The sequence below is a fragment of the Heliangelus exortis genome, chromosome 7, assembly GCF_036169615.1.
Source record: "Heliangelus exortis chromosome 7, bHelExo1.hap1, whole genome shotgun sequence".
Lineage (NCBI taxonomy): Eukaryota > Metazoa > Chordata > Aves > Apodiformes > Trochilidae > Heliangelus > Heliangelus exortis.
In genome coordinates, this window is record NC_092428.1 from 16,205,461 (window position 1) to 16,228,144 (window position 22,684).

General features: G+C 38.2%; 1 protein-coding gene across 11 annotated transcripts in view; it reads left to right on the top strand.

Annotated features, from left to right (window-relative positions):
* Positions 1–1,934: 1,934 nt before the first annotated feature.
* The window catches only part of HERC4 (HECT and RLD domain containing E3 ubiquitin protein ligase 4), a 36,980-nt gene continuing 16,230 nt past the window's right edge, over positions 1,935–22,684 (top strand). For 2 of the 11 annotated variants that reach the window (XM_071749080.1, XM_071749087.1), the window contains exons 1-15: positions 1,935–2,073; positions 3,045–3,210; positions 4,447–4,738; positions 7,493–7,652; positions 9,006–9,082; positions 10,954–11,175; positions 13,332–13,423; positions 15,571–15,701; positions 16,645–16,805; positions 17,168–17,244; positions 19,330–19,454; positions 19,966–20,025; positions 20,541–20,652; positions 20,982–21,171; positions 22,270–22,442. In XM_071749080.1, the coding sequence (XP_071605181.1) occupies positions 4,513–4,738; positions 7,493–7,652; positions 9,006–9,082; positions 10,954–11,175; positions 13,332–13,423; positions 15,571–15,701; positions 16,645–16,805; positions 17,168–17,244; positions 19,330–19,454; positions 19,966–20,025; positions 20,541–20,652; positions 20,982–21,171; positions 22,270–22,442 (1,806 nt within the window). In that variant the 5' untranslated portion in view covers positions 1,935–2,073; positions 3,045–3,210; positions 4,447–4,512. The other 9 variants (XM_071749079.1, XM_071749086.1, XM_071749084.1 and 6 more) reach the window with 6 other exon arrangements.

Here is a 22,684-nt window from a genome sequence, read left to right on the forward strand (position 1 = left end):
TGTACTGGGCATGTAATGTGCTCTCAAGTACATGGACATATCCCCACATACTGGTCAGAGGACACATTGCATAGTGGACGACTTTTAAATCTACTTCACAGTGCAATTTTTCAGTTAGTACTCTGATGGTCTCAAAAAAACCCCAAAAAACAAAACCCAAACCAACCAACCAAACATGTTTGACAGCCTGAAAAATGCTGCATTATTTAGCCTCTGTCAGCTGTGCAGTCATCTCATTTTCTTTATGTATGAATTTAACATTTCTGGTTTGGATTTTTACTGGTACATTTATAACCATAAAGCCTAAGAAGTCCTGTAGCATCTCACCTATTCAGATATACAAATATCTGAACCAGTAACTGAACCAAGACATCCATTTGTTCGGGTTTTTTAAACTGCTTTCCATTATAGGGCAAAATGACACCAAACACAGCCCCCTTCTTACCCATGGTTTGCAAAATCACTTCCTCTGAAGTGTGCCTGGTCCTGGCCTTTTTTACTTCATGACCTAATAATGGTGGATCACAGAACTCCTATAGAGAGGTGGCTATGCCAGGGAACCACATCTGGATTCCCAACACAGCCCACTCACATAAATTGCAATGGGTTTCCCCAAGCACTGTGTGAAATTTTATGGAGGAAAAAAAAAAAAAAAAGAATTGTCTAACATGTAAGCTTATCTTTACTTGCTCCCCTAGAGCTAAGTGTGGTCCTAACGTGCCCAGCCTGTGCATGCTCTGCCCCTGAGAAACACTTGTTCCCAGAATGCAGAATTCAGAAAACTGTTGATTTCTGCCGGAGGGACCCATCAGCGCCCAAACCTACCCCTGAAGGGCACACGTCAGGGAGTGTCACCAGTGCTGCCTCACGCCGCAGCAGCTCCATCTGGATCACTCTCAGGTAAGAAGTCCATTGTGTCAGAGATAATGGACAGGTAACTGGAGTATGAAGAACAGTTTGTTCCTGCTTCTTCTCCCTGGTGGATCCAGTTCCTTTCCATTCACTAATCTCATTCTTTTTGAGCCCTCCAGAGATTAGCAGAGGCTTCTGCAGATCTCCGTGATAAGGAATAACAACAGGCAGACAGTTCTCTCAGGCAGTCTGCAAGGAAGAAGTATCCCGTCACTAAAACCCCTCTCAGCAAACACAGAATGACGTGCCCCAGAACATAACCTTTATTTTTAATTCTCGATTTTTAAACAGCGATGCATTACAACCACGGTATGTTTCAAAATCGTTGTATTTCATTGTGCTTACTTGTTCCTAAGCCACAGTACCGTACAGCTGAAGTCACTACCGCGGAGCGAGCACCTGCGGTACCAGCACCCTCCCGCAACCAGTCCCGTCTTCCAGGCGCACCGGTAGGACGCAGGCGTCACCCCAGCGTTCGTCACTTCACCGTCATTGTCCTAAATCTATTTTCTGTTGTCAACACACTCGGCCGCTTCCCAGCCCAGTGGCGGGAACCCAACCCACGCGGTGACTCGGACTGTAGCTTCCCTCAGAGCGTTTGCAGAGGGCCGGGTGCCTGTCCCGCACCGGACCCACCGGTCCGCGGGACCCGCCCAGCACGCAGCCCCTGAGGGCGCAGCCTCCGCACCGCCTGCGGATCGGGCGGGACGTTCAACCGCCGCTCCGCCGCTGCCTCCCGCTGCTGAGCTCCGCGCTGACGTCACGCCGCGCCGCTGCTGCGTCACGGCCCCTGACCACGAGGCCGGGCGGCAAGCAGGCAGGCAGGGAGGCGGGCGGGCAAGCGAGCAGGCGGTGGGGCAAGCAAGCGGCCAAGTGGGGAGGCGAGCAGGCAGGCAAACACGGAGAGAGGCGAACAGGCAAACACGGAGAGAGGCGGGCAGGCAAGCACGCAGGCAGGAGGTGAGGCGCGCACGACACGGCCCCGCCCCGCTGATTTCACGCCTGCGCAGAAGCGGGGCAGGGCCCTGTCACTGCTCCGTGTCGGGGCCGGTCACGCCCTCTCGGTGGCCGGTGGGTGCCTGCGGCGGACGGGGCGGGCTGGGCGCGGCTTCGCGGCCCCAGCGGAAGCGGAGCAGAGGGGAACGGAGCGCTTTGCCGCCGGTGAGTTGTTCTGGGCCGTGACGAGTCGCTGGACCTCTGCAGACGCGGGCGCCGCCGCCCTTCGGCCCCGCCGGTCGGACGGGAAAGCGTACGGGGCCACGCTCCGTCCTCGGGCCCCACCGCCGGGCCGGTGGGTCGCGGCTGTGGCAGCGGGGTGGGGCGAGCGGCAGCGCCCGCGGCGCGGGGGTGGGGGTGCAGGTGCGGCGTGGCCGGTGGGCCAGGGCGGTTGGGACCGTTACGGGCGCCGCCACTTCGCAGTCGCGGGGCGCGCTGAGGGGTCCGGGCGCTTGGCACCTTCCCGTCGGAACGGGCGGAAGCCCCGCTCCCGCCTCCACCCCGCGCCCCTCCGCAGGAGCCGATCCGGCCCCCAGCGTGGCGACGGGCGGGGAGTCGCGCAGCCCGTGCCGCAGGGTGGCTGCCCTCGGCGGTGTGGCGGTGTCCGGGGCAAAGGGGCGGCCGCAGCCGTGGTGCAGCCCCCGGGGGCGCCGGGCGCGGAGCCCGCGGGCGCTTTAAGAACGCGACAGGGCCGTGCCCAGGGAGGGTGCACAGCCCGCTCTCGCCCGCGGGAAGCGTCCAGACTCTTCCTGTAGCACCGCTACTCGCTCTCTGCTGGTAGAAAATGAGCTGGGGTGGTTTCCCTCGCGTTCTCTATTCGGTGTCGGTATTAGGCTGCTTTTGACGTCACACGCAGTAGTATCCAGCAGCTGACAACGTGAGTTGGCTTTCCATGACTGCGTACCGGGATACAATACTGCTGCGATTTTGAGATCAAAGTACAAAACTTCTTTGGCTGCTGACTCTTAAAACAAAATAAAAAAAAGAACAACTCCCCCACCTTCTGTGGAAATACAGATGTCTGGATAGAAAGGAGAGCTTCTTGTCTTTGTGCCCTGTTGGACATGGAGAGAAATCTTGACTGGGAATCTTGAAGCACTATATTGATACAGCTTTTCTAATTTCTTCTGTTGCAGGGTGAAGCTTGCTTTGCAGTCACCACTACAAATGTGTGAAATTTGCTGTTGCATAGCTATATCTACAGCGAAGATGTCTTCATTTTGATTTCCCCTTCTGAATGTGGTAGGATATAGCTAGTGATAGCTAGGGAAATATTTGATCATGCATCAACTCCTGAGATAGGTAAACAGAATGAAATGTATTTTAAGGTGTTTGGCTGTTCTGGTGTTTTTCAATTTTTTAATTTCAAAATATTTTTTTTAAATGCTATTACAAGAATAAGCATTTACTGCATTTTGATGTTTGCAGAGAAAAATACTCATGTTGTGCTGGCAAGAATTCTCGAATTTATGCAATTTGCAGATGCTAACTGATGGATTGCTTCTCTGAGCAGTTTATGTTTAGGTACTCTATACGTGTTATAACCCTGCAGAATGCATTTGTAATGCATGCGATTCTGCATTCTGTTCAAGCTGTCTTCCAGCTAAGGGTCACAGATGAAAATTTTTAGTAGTTTACAGTGTAGTGCATTGATTTTTTAATTGCTCTGAAAATATGGGAAAACTTACTGTCACAGAAAACAAAATGTAAGTAATTGTGAAAACAGTGTAGTTTTGTATCCTTTCCATACAGGTACAGAGTCTGTCAGCACAAGTACCTGTAATTGCAATTTAGGCATGAGGGATGGGGGTTTGCATGGGGGAGTTTGCATGTATTTTACTCCTATTACTGCAGAATAACTGAAGCTTTAGCCTGTGTTGATTGTAGTTCAAGACTGGGGACTTTAGTATTGTAAGTATTTTGTATTTAAATTGTAAATTCAGTTGACTCATAGTTGTTTAAATGTACTGATTGACAGAACATATTATTCTTCGTATTGCGTAACTGGATTGATCAGAGGTGACCATGTTTTTCCAAGCTATGAGTCAAGTGTTTTCAAGGATGATCTTGAGACCATACAGTGCTTTCCAAAGTCATACAACTCCGGGTGTAAAGAGTACTGTACTGTTCCCTTAAAAGATCTCTGAGGTCATTTTCACTTGCTAGGATGGTTGTGACTGCCACTTGTATAGTTCTGTTTTAGGGATTTGAGAAATTTTACAAAAAACATGTTTCTAAGTTTTTTGAAATAGATTATCAAACCAAAGATCTGCATATCTTAAAAAGTTGTGTCTGAACACAAGTGGGAGGGAAAGCATTTTATTGTAGAGTTACTGTAAATGCTATCCAGGAACATAAATCCTGCTATTAAAAGTCAGTGTTGCAATATATTGGTATATAGAAAGTCAATTTGTGGATTACATTCTTTTACATTCTATAGAGAAGATAACAAGAAGATAATACTAACATTAGTTTAACATTAGGAACAAAACTGCATTTGTGCATTTTCCTTTTTTTTTTTTTTTTTTTTTTCAACAGCTACACAGAAGGGATATTCTAGAAAAGGGAAGTTGGAAGATCTCTGTGATCAAGAGAAACACAAACATGTTGTGCTGGGGAAATGCATCTTTTGGACAGCTTGGACTGGGTGGAATTGATGAAGAGATTGTTTTAGAACCCAGAAAAAGTGACTTTTTCTTAAATAAAAGGATCAGAGATGTAGGATGTGGACTGAGACACACTGTTTTTGTCCTGGATGATGGGACTGTTTATACATGTGGATGCAATGATCTAGGACAACTTGGGCATGAAAAGGCCAGGAAAAGACCCGGTAAGTTTAGAAGTAATGAATTGTGGAGTGTGTGTGTGGCTGAATATTATTTTTTTTGTTATATTATACTACATCAAACCCAAGAGTGCCAGTGTCTGTGTATGTGCTGAATTGTGTGTCTAATAGTTCTTCCAAGAATGGGCATATTTTTAACTTGAAAAGCATTCCTTTGCCTGGATTGCCTCTTGTGGCAGTTGGAGACAACCAGCTGTGAAACATGGCTGTCCCCCCATATTTTTGTCTGCTATCAATCTCCACACTGCCACTATTTTTTTTTTTTTATTATTCCCACCATGAAATCACTTTACCTAAGGCCCTGGGAGACTCAGTTGCTGTTTTTAATCTCAAGGAGAGGTGACCTGCTTCAATACATGGATTAGCATTGGTGGAATGGATTAGGAATATGGTGGAAATGGGTATTTGGCATATGAGAGTTGAGAAATATTCTGCGTATTTTCAGCTGTCTAATATATGATGTGGAGAAGGTTTGCTTAAAGCTATGTTCTTCATCTATTTATTTTAACAATTTTAAAAAAACGTACAATAAAAGACTTTCCAGCATATGCAGTGTCATAGGAAGAGGATTTGGAAAAGCCTAAAGGGTGCTATGTAAAACTTCTTTGGGCTTTTTTCTTCCTATCTATGTTATGTGTGTGTTCCTCTGTCTGCTGGTGCAGTTCTGTATCAGAAGTGGGTAAACATCTTGCAGGGACTGCAGAGGAGTGTGCACATGGGCTCCCTTAGAGCTGTGCATGTGAGTCATAGCTGCGTGCCACTGACAGATATGGAACAGTGCTGCTGACAGTACTTGGGGCATAATGTGAGCCAAGTGAAAAGGCTTACTAAGAGTTTATTCTAATCACTGCAATTTTACAAGTTACTTGTAAAAAAATTGGTACAAATGTTTCAGATGGAATTAAGGCATTATGCAATGTTTTAGTAGTTTTCCTTTACTCAGAGTTTGGGATTTGGTGCCAAGTAAAGATTTTTTGTGTAGTTGATCTGTAACTTTTTAAACTAATTTGGACTTATATTGGGAAACAGTAAACGGATATTAAAAGTGATAAACTTTAATCCTATGCAAACATCTACTTCATAACATGGATACTCTGCTTGTCAAACATAGCCCAGATACTTGTTACCCACTTTGAAGATGATGCTAAATTGTCTTTTAAGTGTAAAAGTTACAAAAAAATCTGACTTTTAATTTTTGTGGGATTTGTTTTATTTTTTTTTAAACAGCCTTGTATGTGCTTTCATGTGTAACGGAAAAATACCTGCTATATTTTTTTGTTTGTTTACACAGCAGTCATGAGGATTTTAATGTCTTCCCTTATTTTTCATTCATCTAGAGGTTACTGGCAGTTCTGTTGGATGTTGTAATGTGAAGTCAGTGCATTGGGATAACTTGACTTGCACAGCCTATAGGAGCTTGGCATCTTTACAGACGGGTGGATGCTCTCTTTGAATGTATATCTGCTAACTGAGGAGCATTTTGTCAGTGGCTGCATGTCTGCCACCTTAGTGTCACCACTGTCACTATTTATCTGTGACTTCCCTATTTCATCCCTGCAGAGCTTGCCATGGGGATTGTATGAATGTTTCCTAATTCATATTAGGTACAGTCTATCTTCAGCTGGTGAAGATAGTCTGGGCTGATCTGCATGCAGCTGCCTGAACTGGAGAGCACTTCCCTGATCTCTTCCACTGGCAGGCCTATGGAGGCCCTAATGGGCTGAGTTAGGGTGGTGACCTCTTTAATCAGAATAGCTGTTAAAAAAAATGAATTGATGTCTGCTGTATGTGTGACTTTATTTTGAAAAGTGAGTGCCTGTTATGTTGCAGAAACTGTTGCCAATTGCTTTGAGATAGATTTAGGCTAGGCTGGGCTGTGTTTACAGAGCTTGTTACATTGGTGGTAGTGCAAGCTTTTTCAGTGCTGTGCCATGCTTAGGCAGGAATAGAATTTATGGGTGTGAAAACTGGGCAATGTGTGTCTGAACAGGCTCTTATTTAAGGGGACTGTTGAAAGTGGTGGCCTTAGTGATAGTCCCTGATGATATTTCTCCACTTTACTGTTGCTGAAATGAAAATATTAGCCTTATGATCCCAAATCATAAGCAAAAAGCAAACCTTCATATTTTTCTAACATATCTAAAGGTATTGATGCAGACTACTGGAAAAAACTCGGACATTTTTGTGTTTGTTTTTCAGAGGTGTGGAGTGTATATCTAGAAAAATTACTCTTTACCATCTGTTTCTACAGTATTTTGCATTATAAAGAGGACATTGTGTAGCTTGTTGCAAAATCAGTAGCTTTAGTCTTTAATTTGCCCTGCCTTGTTTTGCAGGCTTTTTTGTTAATAATGAATAGGTGAATTTAATTTGCTGTGGTGGAATGTTTTCCTCTTACATAATGTCTACACGTGTAGTCATTTGATAATAATCTGTTTGACCTTAATGTTAATTGAGTTTTTGCACTCATTTTCAGATGGCAAGATTAGAAGAAACAGTTATGATTGAGTTGAGGTTTTTGTGCACTTCTGTATGTTGTTCCAGATACAGTAGTTGTTTAATCACTTTGGGGTGTCAGATTTCATTTACTTGTAGAGTAGCATGTTTATAATTTTAAATAAAGGGTGTGTTGGCTTCTGTGTTATTTCAGTTGATATTTTAATACTGAGTCTAAATGTCTTGAAAATACTAGCTTGTCAGTAAGGCTGTTTTTAAAAAAAATTTTTTTTTCTTTCTTAGAGCATGTTGGTGCACTGGATGCCCAAAATATTGTAGCCGTATCATGTGGAGAAGCCCACACTCTTGCATTAAATGACAAGGGTCAAGTATATGCTTGGGGTCTGGCTACTGATGGACAGCTTGGCTTGCCAGGAACAGAGGAATGCATCAGAGTGCCCAGGTTAAAAATAATTACTATTTAATTTATTTGTATTTAAAAAATGTGCTTAAATCACGATGGTCAAGCTGTTCTGCTGTTATAATTAAAACTACTCATTGGAAAGTACATTTTAGCTATGATACTTGCTGTAAAAGGTTTCTTAAAGTCAGTTCATGTGAGAAGTGGAGAAGTGTGGGTTTGCTTGGTTTGTGGGTTTTGGGTTTTGTTTGTTTGTTTGTTTGTTTTAATTCATGGTCATCTACTAAGATGGGGAGTTATTTTTGAAAAGCGGGATGGGTATTTTAAGAATGCAAGTGGGAACTGATAACTGACATTTAAGAGAAGTTAAGTAGAGGTAGAATGTTAAACTTTGAAAACCAGTAGTTGGAGTACATTTGAAGAAGGTGCATTTGCTATCGAGTCTTTGTATGTCAGTTTTCACCCCAAGGTTAATTTACCTGTGATCAAATACTATGCCTTCTAGATAGAAAAATGAAAGCTAGCCAGATTCACTTTCATGTTCTCAGAATGCTTTAAGCATTCCAGCATTCCAGGTGAAGAGCACATTTTCACTGCTGAATCAATTCACAGAAATCAGTAAACTCTGTAGCAGTAAGATTATACATTTGAAAGCTAGAGCTTTTCTTTTCTGATTTGCTTTTTTTCATAGGAAAACACACATGAAAGTAATGGCTTCCTGGAGCATTAGTAATTTATAAGTGGCTATCTGTGAACTGTGTATATATATGAAAAATACCACTAACTAATATAAAGGTTATTTCTTATTCTATAAAATTTAAAAATGCACAGGTCCTCCAGAAATTCAGATTTTTTTTCTCATGACATGTCAAAAGCATGCTAGATCTAGTACACATTTCTATGTATTTGCAACTTCTTTATCATATTGTGCTATACTTGATAGCACTGTAAACTGAAGGTTTGATTGGAGTTAATGTTGCTAGAGATGAAAAATTGAGTGTTAAAATTTTAACAGAATGTATTGTTCTGAAGAAGACTGTAAAACCTTTTTTTCTTCAGGAACCTAGAAAGTAGGAATAATTTTAGTTGTGCATATGATAAGAATTTTTTCCATTCAGCTGTGTGGTATCTTCTTCCTAGGACATGAACCTCCTTAAGTCCTCATCATGGTCTTTTACTGACTTTATTAATTTGAAAATAAGACTGAACTTGTCCTTGAAAAAAAGCAGTTTTGGCTTCAGACTTTACTAAATAGCTTCTAATTAACTTTAGGGTTATTTAGATTTGCTTCATATATACTTCAGTGAAAAGGATTCAATATTTGTAAATAAGCCTTTGTTGAGATTTTATGTCATACCATGTCCTAGTAACTTGTCTTTCTGTTTACTCCACTAGAAATATTAAAAGCTTATCAGAGATCCAAATTGTTCAAGTTGCTTGTGGTTATTATCATTCGCTAGCACTCTCAAAAGGTAAGCATGTAACCAGTGTTTTGTACTTTCTTATCAGGTAATTGTAAAATTTTCAACATATGTTTTGTCTATTTTTAAAAAAATGATTTTTTAAAACATGTTACCACTTAACACAGATGGGATTTCACGTTGGTAGGGGAAGTGTAATTTAATGGTGGAAGCTTGAATTTAAAAATAAGTACACAGACAAATGCTTGTTGTTCTGCTTTTTTTTCTTTTTTGCTTTTTATCAACTTTCTTTCAAATAATTTCCTTTTTAAATTATTTTTTCTTCCTCTCCCTTTTTTGGTTCCATGTCCTTTTTATCCTGCTAGCATGCTGTTTTGTTGCTAGACTGTTTTAACCTTTGAGTTATGGAGGCTTGGAAGTAACAGCTTTCTTCTCAGCTTTTCGATTACAAAGCCTCTGGGTTTTTTGGTGCTTTTAGCGTTAAAGTGTAATGTCACATTTTAATCCTTCTGTTGAAAAATTTAAACTTCTGTCTTCAAAATTATGCTGGGTCTGTGAGAACAGATTTAATTGACCTCACTTATGTAAGAATATTGCATATCTAGTTACTATAGCTATCCAGATGTAAGTATGAATTTAATTTTACTGCCTTGTTTCCTCATGACAAAGGAGAGTTGTGGCTAAAACTTCCATTTGGAAGAAGCTGAATAAATAGGGTTCCTGCTGGATAGGGTTGATAGAAACTTAGAAAATGAAAACTAAGCTTCCAGAAAGATTGTAAAGTTTGACAGTGTTTCTCTTGGGTGTAATGCAGCAATCATAGTTATGGCCTTAAAAATAGACTTGCACAGGGAGGAAAATTGTATGAACTTACAATTCAGGCATTTTGAGAGGAAACTTCTTAGTATTTTTAGATCTATACATAGGATATTGATCGGGTAAGTTAGTTCACAAGATTATAAATGATTGGCTTGAAATTTCTTTGGTGTTGGAAGTACTGTTTTGTATAAAAGTGGTGGTTTAAGTGTTGCATATGATTGTTTTTGATTTGTTGTTGTTTAAATAAATAAATAAAATCTGGGAGACCTGTACCCCAGGGGATGGATTTCATTGTTGTCCATTTTGATAAAACTGTAATAGGAAAGATGGAGGTAGGAGAGAAATAGGGAACATTACTGCTTAAAGGTAACATTACTGTTTGAAACATACCACATCAGCAAAAGCAAAATATATTTGTGATTAGATATTGATCTATAGGATTGTAAAAACTTTGGCAAAGTGTTGGTTGTCCATTAGAACATTTTTTTGGAGGTCATCTTGCCATAAATAGCCCTCTGACTTGTGAATTTTCAAAATATTATTACTTTTCTTTATCAGGCATCAAATGGCATTATAAACTTTGTTTTCATTGATCATTTAATTGATACAGTGTTTTAAAATTTTAAATTTCCCACTGAAATTATATGTAAAATTTAAGTATTTTACCATATAAAAGCTTAAATGAGGTTTGCATACTGGACATGCAAAAATTTCTAATCACAATCTCAATAAGATATCTCCATAAAAATGTACATATTATTGGAACTCTAAATGGAACAACATCTTGTTTAGTAATAACCAAACTCATGTTATCGACACTGTTGAAATAGGAATGTTAAGAGCAGTTTTGAGGGTTTTAAATGTTAGATAAATCATTTCAGTCTGATTAAATACTTAAGTTGAATTTGAGTGTGCAAATTACACAAGAATGATTAGGTTCAGAAGTCAGTAATTTGCATGCATTTTTAAATTCAGAAATATTTAGCTGTCTAACTTGTAATATTCTAACTGTCTAACTTTTAGCTTTTCTTACAGTAAATAAATTTTATATAATTAAACCGTATTGGTTGTGTTTCTTTTTCTTTTTTTTTTTCTTTAAACAGGAAGTGAAGTGTTTTCCTGGGGACAAAATAAATATGGCCAGCTGGGCTTGGGTTATGAGTATAAAAAGCAGAACTCGCCACATGTGATTAAATCTCTGCTGGGAATCCCTTTTGCACAGATTGCAGCAGGAGGAGCCCATAGTTTTGTGCTAACTCTTTCTGGAGCCATTTTTGGATGGGGACGCAACAAATTTGGGCAGCTGGGTCTCAGTGATGATAATGGTAGGTAAACATTGCTCCAGTAAAATTTCATGCTGAAGGTTTTGGTTTGTGAATCTAAAGAAAGTGGTATTCCTAGAAAATGAGCAGACAGAAGAAACATTTGTTGAATATTTTCAGAGTGCTGATGTCATGTGAGATTGTGTAAGAGCTAATAGGTTTTTCCTCAACTGTTCTGTAGTGGTAGTTCTGTCAGTGATATGCTGAAATTCTAGTCTGCTTGACTTGTTTTCTTTCCCTGTTATAGATTCTTCTGTGACTTAATCTTTCTGATTGGGATTGAGTTAAGCTGTTGTGCAGTAGTAACAGTTTGAACTGAATTTTAGGTAGATGCAATTTCTTGACAAAATGTTAGCTGTCAGAACAATTTGATTATTCTTACTGGACACATCTAAGGTGTCTTCATTGTTTTACTGTCATGTGGGTATCTGCCTTTCTAAAGTCATTTTTGCTAATCACTCATGATTTTCATCTGACTATTTCTGAAATATCCTCTACTAGGGTTTTGATCCTCAATGATTTTAAGCAAGTGGTTAGGCTAGACAAAAAATTGTTTCTTTGTTTGTTGTTGTCACAGTTTAACACTGGGCTGGCAATCAACCGAATGACAGATGCTCTCTATTAATCCCCCTCTTCTCCCTGGTAAAGAAGGGAGAGAGACTTACGAGTTAGCAACTAAACTACACAGCTTTAGTGAAACAGTAGTGATAAAAAAGGAAAACCTGTTAAATATATACAAATATGCAGGAAAACAATACCGTGTTCCTTCCCCTTTTCCCCCAAAAACTCTCATCACTCCCAAGGCTGCAGGGCAGCCCTGGGAAAGTCCAGGCTGGACTCCTGGAGTCAGCAGCAGTGGGGAGCTGGAGGCAGGAACACACAGGTTCAGGCTGGCAGGGATCAGGAGCACAGGCAGAGGAATGGATGGAATCCTCCCAGGATGGTGAAGCAAACAGGGACAGGGGAAGAAGGGCCAAGGGAAAGGTGAATGGGTTTGACCCTTGTGATCCCTCAAATTTATACAGAGTATGACACCTATGGGATGGAATACTCTGTCTGGTCAGTTTTGGTCACTGTGTTGTCCGCTCCTTCTTTAGGGAGGGCTGCAGGTGTGACCCCTTTACTCCCTTTGTGGAGCACAAGATTTTTCTTAGTACCAAGCAGTGGCCTTCCTTCTGCACACCATTCTCTAGCAGTAACTGTAAACATTGAGTGTTATCAGTCCTAGAAGCAGACACTGACTGAGAAACTTGCTGTTAATTTCAGCAAGAGCAGCTACTTCGAAGAAACTTAACTGAAACTAAAATTAGAAGGCAAAAAATTAATTCTATCTTGTCCCAAACCAGGACACCTCTGTTGTATTACACTGCACATTATCCCCGCCCAGTGCTCCAAGATGGTGTACTACCAGGTTCCTGCAGTACACAGCTTAGCATGGAATCATCTATAGCTAGTTTCATGAATTCAAATTTTCTCACTGATTCATTGTTCTCAATACTATTTAAAATAAGAAAGATGCATTGTAGCTAAAATGTATGTTTGAATTAACTCTTTAAATGGGGTCCCACTCGTGCTTTTCAGAAATGAAATTTTCAAGGAAGACTCCAGTTGCCTCTACATGTTATTTGAAATATGTATAATCTCTTTTTTTTAAGTAGCATCACCTCTCAGGAAAGTCACTTCTGTGTGGATAGGGTTTCTTACATGCACCTTAGCATGCCTGACAAATCTTAAGACATAAACATTAGCATTTAAAAAAAAAATGTTGTCTTGTGCAATTGGATGACAAAGTTGATTTATTCTGATGATGGAGGAAAGTCAGTTGGGCTTTCTGATTATTCAGTGTTCCATTCTGTTGTATGTTTAGTAATATTGTTTTCTTGTAGCCAGTGGCAGAACTTATTGTTCTGTATTTAAATTGTCATTTGATCCACTACTTGCGAAAATGAAACTATTTGCTACAAACTATTCCAGTGTCTCAGTCTGGTAATAACACTTTTCTCTCAAAGATGCATAGTCAGTCACAATGATTGCATTATGCTAACAAATTGAAAGTGTTTCTTTAGCTGGAAGGAAATTAGAATAAGTGAGCAGAAAGCTTGTTCTCTGATTTTTATTTTCAAAATCAAGCAATCCTACTGCTGTATTAAACCTTTCAGACAGGTATGTTCCTACTCTGCTAAAGTCACTGAGAACTCAGAAGGTTGTTCATATATGTTGTGGAGAAGATCATACTGCTGCTCTTACAAAGGTACAGTATTTAAAGATATGTTTACTTTTTTTTTAATGTTTTCAAAAGAAGATGCTACCTCAGTAGCAAATAGTAATAAACAAAGTTCTGCATGAAACTTAAGAGTTTATTGGATGAAATTGAGGAAACACTGGAAGAATGGCTAAATCTTTGAAAGCTATTTAACTATTACATCAGTGCTGCATTTTCCTACAGAGATGTAGAAATCAAATAGAATTTAAATAGAATAAAACAAATATGTCAGATTGTTTTATACATAACTGACTAAACGCATAATTTGGAGTAATTTTTAAATTTTAAAACCTGCTTGGAATCTTTTTTGGAGCAATGTAAAATGCATGGTTCCAGCCCTCTCTCTTACACGTACTATAACTATAAATAGTGCATTTCAAACATCAGTGGATGACAAATACCTTTATTTTGTGGTGGGTAAAAGTAATTACATTCGTGTCTTACTTGAAATGATTGACTCTTGTACTTTTCCTCCTGTGCTTTGATAGTGGAATTAAACTTCAACATTTAGGTGTAAGTCAGTATCGTTTTGATATTATCTGTTGTTCAGCACTCTCAATAAAATGTGTCAATTTATAAACAGATTATTTTGAGCTTATTACTTTTAGCAATAGAAAACAATTCTGACTGATCAAGATTTGGAAAATGTCTAAGTATCCCTTTAATCTCTGAATTTGTTGAATTAAAAAAGTAGTTGTAGAAGGCCTTAGAATTTTGAAAATAACTACTTCTAGTATTTTATTTCTGAGCAAAAGCCATCTGTGTTTAATTTTGGAAAATGTATGGAGTTTTTTGAATGTCAGTTTGAATTTTTTCAGTGCAGCAAGTGAAAAGTTGTTTTGAAGAATGTGATGTGTCTTAAGTGTGGTTATATTTTTGTTGTTTATGTCTGCTTAATTTTCTGTAGTGAAAGGAAAAGACTGTTCACAAGCAAATGCTTTTTGTCTTGAAGTATTCTCCTGCTTTGACTGAAAAAAAAAACGTGGCAACTTTGCAGTCCTAAAATTGGTATTGAGGTGTTGTGCAAGGTTAGGGAAATACAGAATGTAGAAAATACAGCAGTCTGTAATTTGCATTTTAAATGTTTTTCCCTTTCTAATGTATAGAAGTTGCCTTCAAACTAGCTTTAAAGCTGATGGACTTAGTTAAGATACTGAATTTCCTGATAATGTTTAAAAAAATTGTCATCCATTTGTATCGCCCCTTTTTCCCTTGCATGCTAGACCTTGCAGAACAAGTGTCTTGATTTATATATTTTGTAGAAGTACTATGTACATATATGAGCATTCCTCAAGTCCTTCTGAAATTCAGAAAAAGCTGTCACTGTTTGTTATCCTGATTCAGTGAATGAGGCTGTTGGTTTTTCTTAGCGGACGCTGCCATTTTAATGATGATTTCCAGCAGAGGTCCAGGCTGATGCAGAGTAGCATTGAAAGAATCAGCTTTACAATTTCAAAGCATTTGAAAATGGAAAGTTTCAAAGTTGTTGTAAGGTAAGTTGTACAAGTTCTGAAAACGCTACTGATTTGACATTCTTCCATTTAAAGTTTTTGGTTAATTTTTTGTTTAAATTAATCAAAAACACTTGAAAAATTGCTTAAATTGCTTGCCTTACAGCAGTGTTGAAATTCTGATTTCTTACACTTGAATGAATGATGAAGCTGACTATTTCAGTCACACTCTGCATCATCCGTTTGAGGAGGGCAGCTTCCTAATTAGCAATAGCTTTAAACTTTATATTCAGAATCTAAAAGACAAGGTGTACTTTTTTTAAATTTATATGATGTAAATTAATGTGAACTTATATACTGTTGTAGTTCAAGAAAACTGGAAACAAGGAAAAATGAGGGTTAGTATCTATTAATGACACAAGTTGATGGTAGGACTACTATATAATAATGTGGAAATTACAAGAACACAGTTTAACACAAAGTAATACTTGATAGCTGAGTTTCATAACTAAAATTAACGTAGGACCTCTTGTGCCTCAGGGCCCTTTTATGCATGTATATTTTCTGTCCTTTTGCCACAATTCCAAAATCATCAGACAAGGAGATTGACTGAACTTGTATTTCTTTTAAGTTTTGTATTCTGAGATGTACTATTATTTTAATGCAAATAATTTATTTGTTTAGGAAGGTGGGGTTTTTACATTTGGAGCTGGAGGCTATGGTCAGTTGGGTCATAACTCTACTAGTCATGAGATAAACCCAAGGAAAGTTTTTGAACTTATGGGAAGTGTTGTGACGCAAATCACTTGTGGCAGGTAAGGTCTATTCTGTCCTAGCACTTGTTTTATATGGAGCTTCACACATATTATAATATAAAGTGTTTGTTTTCTTCTTAGCCTTTGTGGTTAGAGAAGACAAGATAGTCTCCAACAAGAGATATTTAGGGACCTTACTGGGTTCTAAAAACAATCTGTAGAAGAACTAAAGGAAGTTATGGTGTTTGAGAGGCTCTGATTTTCTAAACTTAAAGTGTAAATTATCAGTATGAAGGTGTTGTTTCTTGCTGTCCTTTTGTCATTTTCTATTAAGGAACAAATTAATTTGGGGAGGTACATGAGCATCACTGAGAATAAGTTTAAAATGTGGAAACATAATTTGTACTTCAGTTCCTAGTGGGTTTTTACTATATACATTGGAATGGCACCCAAGAAATGGGAAAAAAATTCCCTGTACACACTAAAAAGCTCTTGTCCAAAGAATTGCATACTAAGATGACAAAATGAGGGAGGCAACATATTTTTTTTTTTAGATGGACACACTTTATTATTTCGGTTAAAAATGTATATATAAGTGTAAACCTATCTTTCTAGCATTTGGTGGATGTTGACTTATACTCATTCCCTTCTAATTGTTCACATAAAATCAGTTCTTACTGGGCTCAAGTTTATGGGATGAGAGGGGAAAGATGCAGCAGCCAGTCTGAGAGAAACTTGAAATTTCTGCATGTCTAGAGATATACCCTAAAGGTCAGATTGTGGCTAAGCAATGCTTCATAACAGAACCTGGTCTCTCTTTTTCTGTGAACTTTGCCATGAAAGCGGAATGTTGCCTATTGGAGTACAAATGAAGAATTATTACCAGTGACAGTGTATGATAACTACAGGACCTTTAATATGCTGGTGACATAGTTCTCAGGCAGGCCTGCACAGAGCATATTAAAACTCTCAACTTTTTGTTACTAAATTTTCTTTGCCTTAGGCAGCACACCATCGCATTTGTTCCTTCATCTGGAAGAATCTATTCTTTTGGACTCGGAGGTAATGGACAATTAGGTACAGGAACAACCAGTAACAGGAAAAGTCCCTTCACAGTAAAAGGAAACTGGCTGCCTTACAGTACTCAGTGCCCAATAACCACAGGTAGGCAACAGCTGTAATATTTAGTTCTTGGATTCCTGTTCCTTTATAGTTTCCTAAAAATCTCGAGATTTAAACTAAATATGGGTTATAATCCCTTTCCACCAGATGGTTCCTTTTCACTGCTCTGTTCCCTAGAAGCTGTTTCTGCTGTAGGAAATACTGGCTCACTTGCAATAGTGTCAGTGCTAGGGCTGTTAGTGTTTACCTCAGTTAAAGATAGTCTTAACTGTTGTATTGGAAAGATCCCTTTCAATGAAACTACATAACAAAGGCAGCTTTTTTAATTGAGTGTTTATTGCAGGGTCTTAATAATTTCTCAAATTCGCATTTTCACAGTTGTCTTTGTTTTATTTATATTTCAGGCAGTGAGGAGTGTTACTGTGTGAAAAGAATTTTCTCTGGTGGTGACCAAAGCTTTGCACACTACTTTTATCCACAGGTAACAAATTAAATATATTTTGATTACAAAGCTTATCAAAGTTAAATTTTAGTTTTTCTGATACATTTTAAAAGAGGATAATTTTGAAGATTCATGAGTACATTTTGAAGTTTCACTAGAGCAGTGTTGAAGCTCAAGACAATAACACAACTTAGCAACTAGAGGACTTGGATCCAGCTGTGGAGTGTTAGTTGTAAGTTTTTGAGGATTTTTGGTATAAGTTTTTTTCCTGAATGATGGATACACACACTTGTTTTCCTTTCATAAAGAAAAGGGCAATTGAATATTTGGACTCTTGCACAGTCCTCATTAACTCCTGACTGTACCTTTGCTGTCTTCTGCTTTGTAGCCTTTTTAGCATACCATAATGATCAGAAAACAAATGGAGCTTTTTGCTGAAAAGGATAGGTGGTAATGTAGCTTTTTATGCAATAGTTTTTTGCTAGTCTTAAAGCTTACATTTTAAAAGAACAAGAATTGAGCTGTTTAGATTCTATTACTGAAAAAAATAATGTAAGGTCTTTTCAGTAAAAATGGCAACATGAGAGTATGATGGATAAGAAATATTATTAGAGAACAACTTCAGAGGAAAAAAATAAGATGAAGTTATATGACTGGATTTTTATAGGAACTGTTTTCAACATAGCGTAGCAGATATTGGACCATAGGAATAATGGAGCATCGAGAGTTGAGTGTGTAGGGTGAGAACTAAAAGCCACACAGGTTTCAGTGGCAAACATATTTGCTGTCAAGAAATACCGAGTACAGGCCAGGCTTGCAGCAGCCCTTTGTTGTACAGTAGTTACATTCTAACCTTGTACAGTATTCACAATTTTTCTAGTTAGGTTTTATTTCTGATTTTGTTTGAGTTATGGTAGGTATTGCTGTATTTTAGAGATTTTTGTTCAGCAGGTGTAGACTGGAAAAATTATTGCTAATACAGGCTCAAAACTTCTCCATTAAAACTCCCTTGCTTTCTTGTGTGTAATTTGCATAATTACTGAAGTAGGTTGTGACTGTCTAATTGAGGTGAACTGGAGACTGGATGAATGCAGTTACTGTTCTGTGCAGAAAACATTAGCAATAAATGAACTTTGATGCTGTAAAAGTGTTACTTTTAGTTCTTCCTAGTTTGAGAAGTTGTGTTGAATTCTCACAAAGTTATGTGAGTACTGTACTCCTGAGACTTGTGGGCCCTTGCCAGTTAAAGGGTTTTAGACAAAATCTGTTTTCTCAAGTCAGTTTTTGGGCAGCTCAGTTCTGTGAGTTGTTTTTGAGCTTAAATGATACCTTGGCTGGACATAAATGAAATGGCAAGAGGGTTTGTCATCTCAGTCCTGTATGAAGGGGTCAGAAGTACTGATTTTTGGGTAGTCACCATGCTAAGTCACCTATATTTTCAGACTGCACCCTCAGGAAAAATAAGTTTCCGTTTACTTGTTTAACCTTAATTTTGGTGCTATTTGCTGTCTCTTTTTTGAACCAATTCTCCTACTCAAAATGATGGTCCTGGTTCTGCTTCTCTTTACTGTTGTACTGAAAGAATTCCAGTAAGATTTCAAGCAGAACATCAAAATGCAGCTCATCTGATGATGCAGTAAATGTTCAGAGGAACATGATTCATTCTTGGAGGAATCTGATAGAAGTGGAGTGGGAGAGCAGCTGTCAAAAAAATTTAATGTTTTTTTTTTTTTCCTGTATGCTCATAGCCTGGCACTGAGCTAACTGGCTCATAGTGACTAGGGTGTAGAGAGGCTTACTAGCCTGGTGTAAGCCTTGTTTGTGTTCATCTTCCAGAAGAGTACTTGAATGTTTAGGGAGTTTAGCATGGAGTAAGCTGTGGTGTGAATTAGCATTCTAAACTAGATGTTTTTAGAATATGCTCTGCTTTCTGCTACATTCATAGTGAATGCAGAACTATTGGAATAGTAGCATAGTAAATTTATCCTTGTAATTCTTTTGCAATAATAGTCTGAGTAGGCAAATTGTCAGTAAATGAGGAGATAAAGAGCTCACTTACAAGGACTCATTTTTCTGGAAATCAATTTTGTGTGCTTGATTCTTTCTGCTTTCTTTAAAATCTAGAACATGGTGCCACCAGATGATTTTAGGTATCCTGACTTTTTGAAGCAGATCTGGACTGTGAATGAAACATTTATTCAAAGATTGCTGACTTTCCCATCTGGAAGACTTCCTGTAGAGCTAGCTAAGTAAGTGATGTTGAGGAAAAGTTGCCATTTGTCATTTTGTTATGAATTGGGCATTAATGAGGTTTTGTACATACATAACAAAGCTATTTTTAATTGCTGATTTTTATTACATTCAGAGCTTTTGCTGTGTTTTTTTGTCAATCTTGTCAAGTTATGTAGATCATTTAGTCTATGTTATCACAGTTTAGATGACTATACAAAATGAAATTAAATATATATTGCACACTGATAAATAACAATACATGTAGAGAAATATTAGAATAGCTCAGAGATTGTTGTTTCTGCTTTAGTGAGGGAGGATGCAAAGACATTACAAATGAATTGCAAGATTTGTCTAAAGCTTTGAGTCTTGAATGGAGGTTTTATCTAGTGTTCTTTAATCAGGTTTAAGTCAGACTTCCATCCTTTGTATAGTGTAATTTATTAGGGATTAAATCCAGGGTATTTTAATTGCAAATGCTAATTTGTAGAAAGCAAATAAATGTAACTTATTTCATATGAACAATTTCAGTGAAATTGATGGAACATTCTCCTCCGCTGGGTGCCTGAATGGGAGCTTTTTGGCTTTGAGGTAAGTGGTCAGCCTTTTAAAACAAGTATTCCTGTGAACAGAATTAGTGGTGGCTGCCTTCCTTATGTCTCTTATTTCAGCTGTAACACGTTCCTGGAATTGTCTTATCTTACTGTTACTCTGATACTCACAGTTTAAACTTGTAGCTCCTTTACTGGTTTGTCAGATGGCCCAGATGCTTTCTGCCAGTCTTTGGAAGCGTGTGCCACCTGGCTGCTGCCACGTAAACCAGCTAAACTCATGACTTGTGTGCCACAGGTTGTATGTAATTCAGGGGGAACATATTGCATTGACTGGATCCAAGTGTTTTTACATTATTCTTTTTCAGTTAAAGAATTTTTTTTTCATTTGTTCCAAAAGTTATAGAAGGGAGGAAAGTCTGGTACTGTGGTTTCTCACTTTTTAATTCCTCAGTTGGGCTAAAAATTCAAGGTGGAAAAATGTCTTAAGTTGCATAAAATACATTATTAAGTCTCTTTCTCTCTCTCTCTCTTTTTTTTTTTTTTTTCCCTCAGCAATGATGATCATTACAAAACCAGCACTAAATTCTCAGGGGTTGATATGAATGCTGCTAGACTACTTTTTCACAAACTTATACAGCCTGATCATCCTCATATATCACAACAGGTTTGTGTTCCGTGTTTTTCGTACTTTTGGGTTTATCTTTCTGCATTACACCTATCCACAAATGTTGTTGTGCTTGCTTAGACCCCTTTAGTAACTTTACTCAACAATATTTCAGCTGTAAATATGGAGAGCTGCATTATATTGTGACAATTAGGTAATATATCAGCATACTGTATTTTACTATTTAATGTGCTGTCTTTTTTTCTAAATGTATAAAACACTAATTTAAACTCATTATGATTGTTTACTGGATTATTTTTAATCTAGGTGGGCATTTGTTTGAATTCACAACTGCATTGGTATAAACTGAATTTTATGATGTGCCATAGGTGGCAGCTAGTTTGGAAAAGAACCTTATTCCCAAGTTGACCAGCTCCTTACCAGATGTTGAAGCTTTGAGGCTGTATCTTACTCTACCAGAATGTCCACTGATGAGTGATGCAAACAATTTCACAACATTAGCTATTCCTTTTGGAACAGCCATTCTGAACCTAGAAAAAGCTCCTCTGAAAGTTCTTGGTAAGAAACTGAATTTTTTACTGTTAAAACTAAGGATCTCCAGAGAAAAGGAAGAAATTCCATTAGTGAAAACATGGTTTCAGCAACACATGCTGTTTATTTACAATTCTGTAGATTTCTGCACATAGAAAACTAAGGGTTAATGTTGGTCGATGCCTAAGAAAACACCTATTCTGCTGTTTGAGTGAGTTAAATGGCCATGTGAATGAATTAATCTGGTACTGCAACTTTTGACTGATTCCATTTAGGAGGAATCGTGTAGTTCAGTGTTTTAATGTGTCTTTGCACTTCAAAATGAAAATTATGTGATAAGACAGCTAGCAAATTGTAAGCAATTTACAGAAGTGTTGCAGAGTAGATGTGAAATGGGTTTTGACTATAGCATTTATTTGTTTCATCTGAGGAGTTCGTGTTTTCTCACTGATCCAAAGTTGTGATATTCAAATATTCAGCTCTATATTTTTTTTTTTTTACTATACAGACCTACACCTTCTTATTGTGACTCTTGTCACCTGAATTTCAGCTTGAAGCATTGAATTTTCAGAATATTTCCTTTTTAATTGGTGCATTTTTGAGAGGGTGTTTCCTTTCTCGATTGTTTTTTGCCTTGTAACCCATCTCTTGGGTTTTTTCTGTAGTTTTTGGTGAGAGTAAAGAGCTTGTCTTCTGTAAAGAACTGCAAACTATATTTTAGAACAGGAGTTCCTTTTTTTTGTATTGCTTCACTTTTCATTGCTCTTGGTACTGTGTTTAAGTCAAGGTTTCAGGATTTCAGGGTTGCAGGCTGGTTTTATGTCAAAAGTTGCTTTGAGATACTCTCTTGTGCTCTGGATGAGCAGATTTAACAGATTAAAGAGTTAATGTGTAACAGTAGAGCTTTAAACAGACTTCATTATTGATACAAAGACTAGTGTGTTGTTTAAAAATCTGCACCTGTCTTCCTGTGTTAAACTGGTTTTGAGCCTTTTTTTTTTTGAGAGAGAGTCTTTAGTAACATACAGATATACTAGCAAAGCATTTTTTTTAAATTAGAAGAAGAGCACAACATCGTATTGTGGTGGCAAGTACTAAGTTTGTGTGTTCACTCTTTGTTGACAGAAAATTGGTGGTCTGTACTTGAACCTCCATTGTTCCTGAAGATAGTGGAACTCTACAAGGATGTCATAGTCCACCTCCTGAAGCTGTGCAAGATGGGTGTTCCAGCCTCTGAAAGAAGAATACTTACCACTTTTCTACACACAGGTTTCAGAGTTCTGGAAATACTGCATAGAGTATGTTTACATTAATTTTAACTGTTTATTTTCTAGTTTGTTTTTGTCAGCATCTGTGTGATGTGTAGTTGTTAAAAGAACTTAAGTTACTAAAGACTTTTAGGTACTTAGACTTGCATCTGCAGAGATGTCTGTAGTTGTGCCATCTGGACATATGAACCATTGGAATTCTGGATTCCAATTTGATGTGATGATAGATTTACCTATTTTTTGGGAACATAGACTGAGTCAGTTGCATCTAT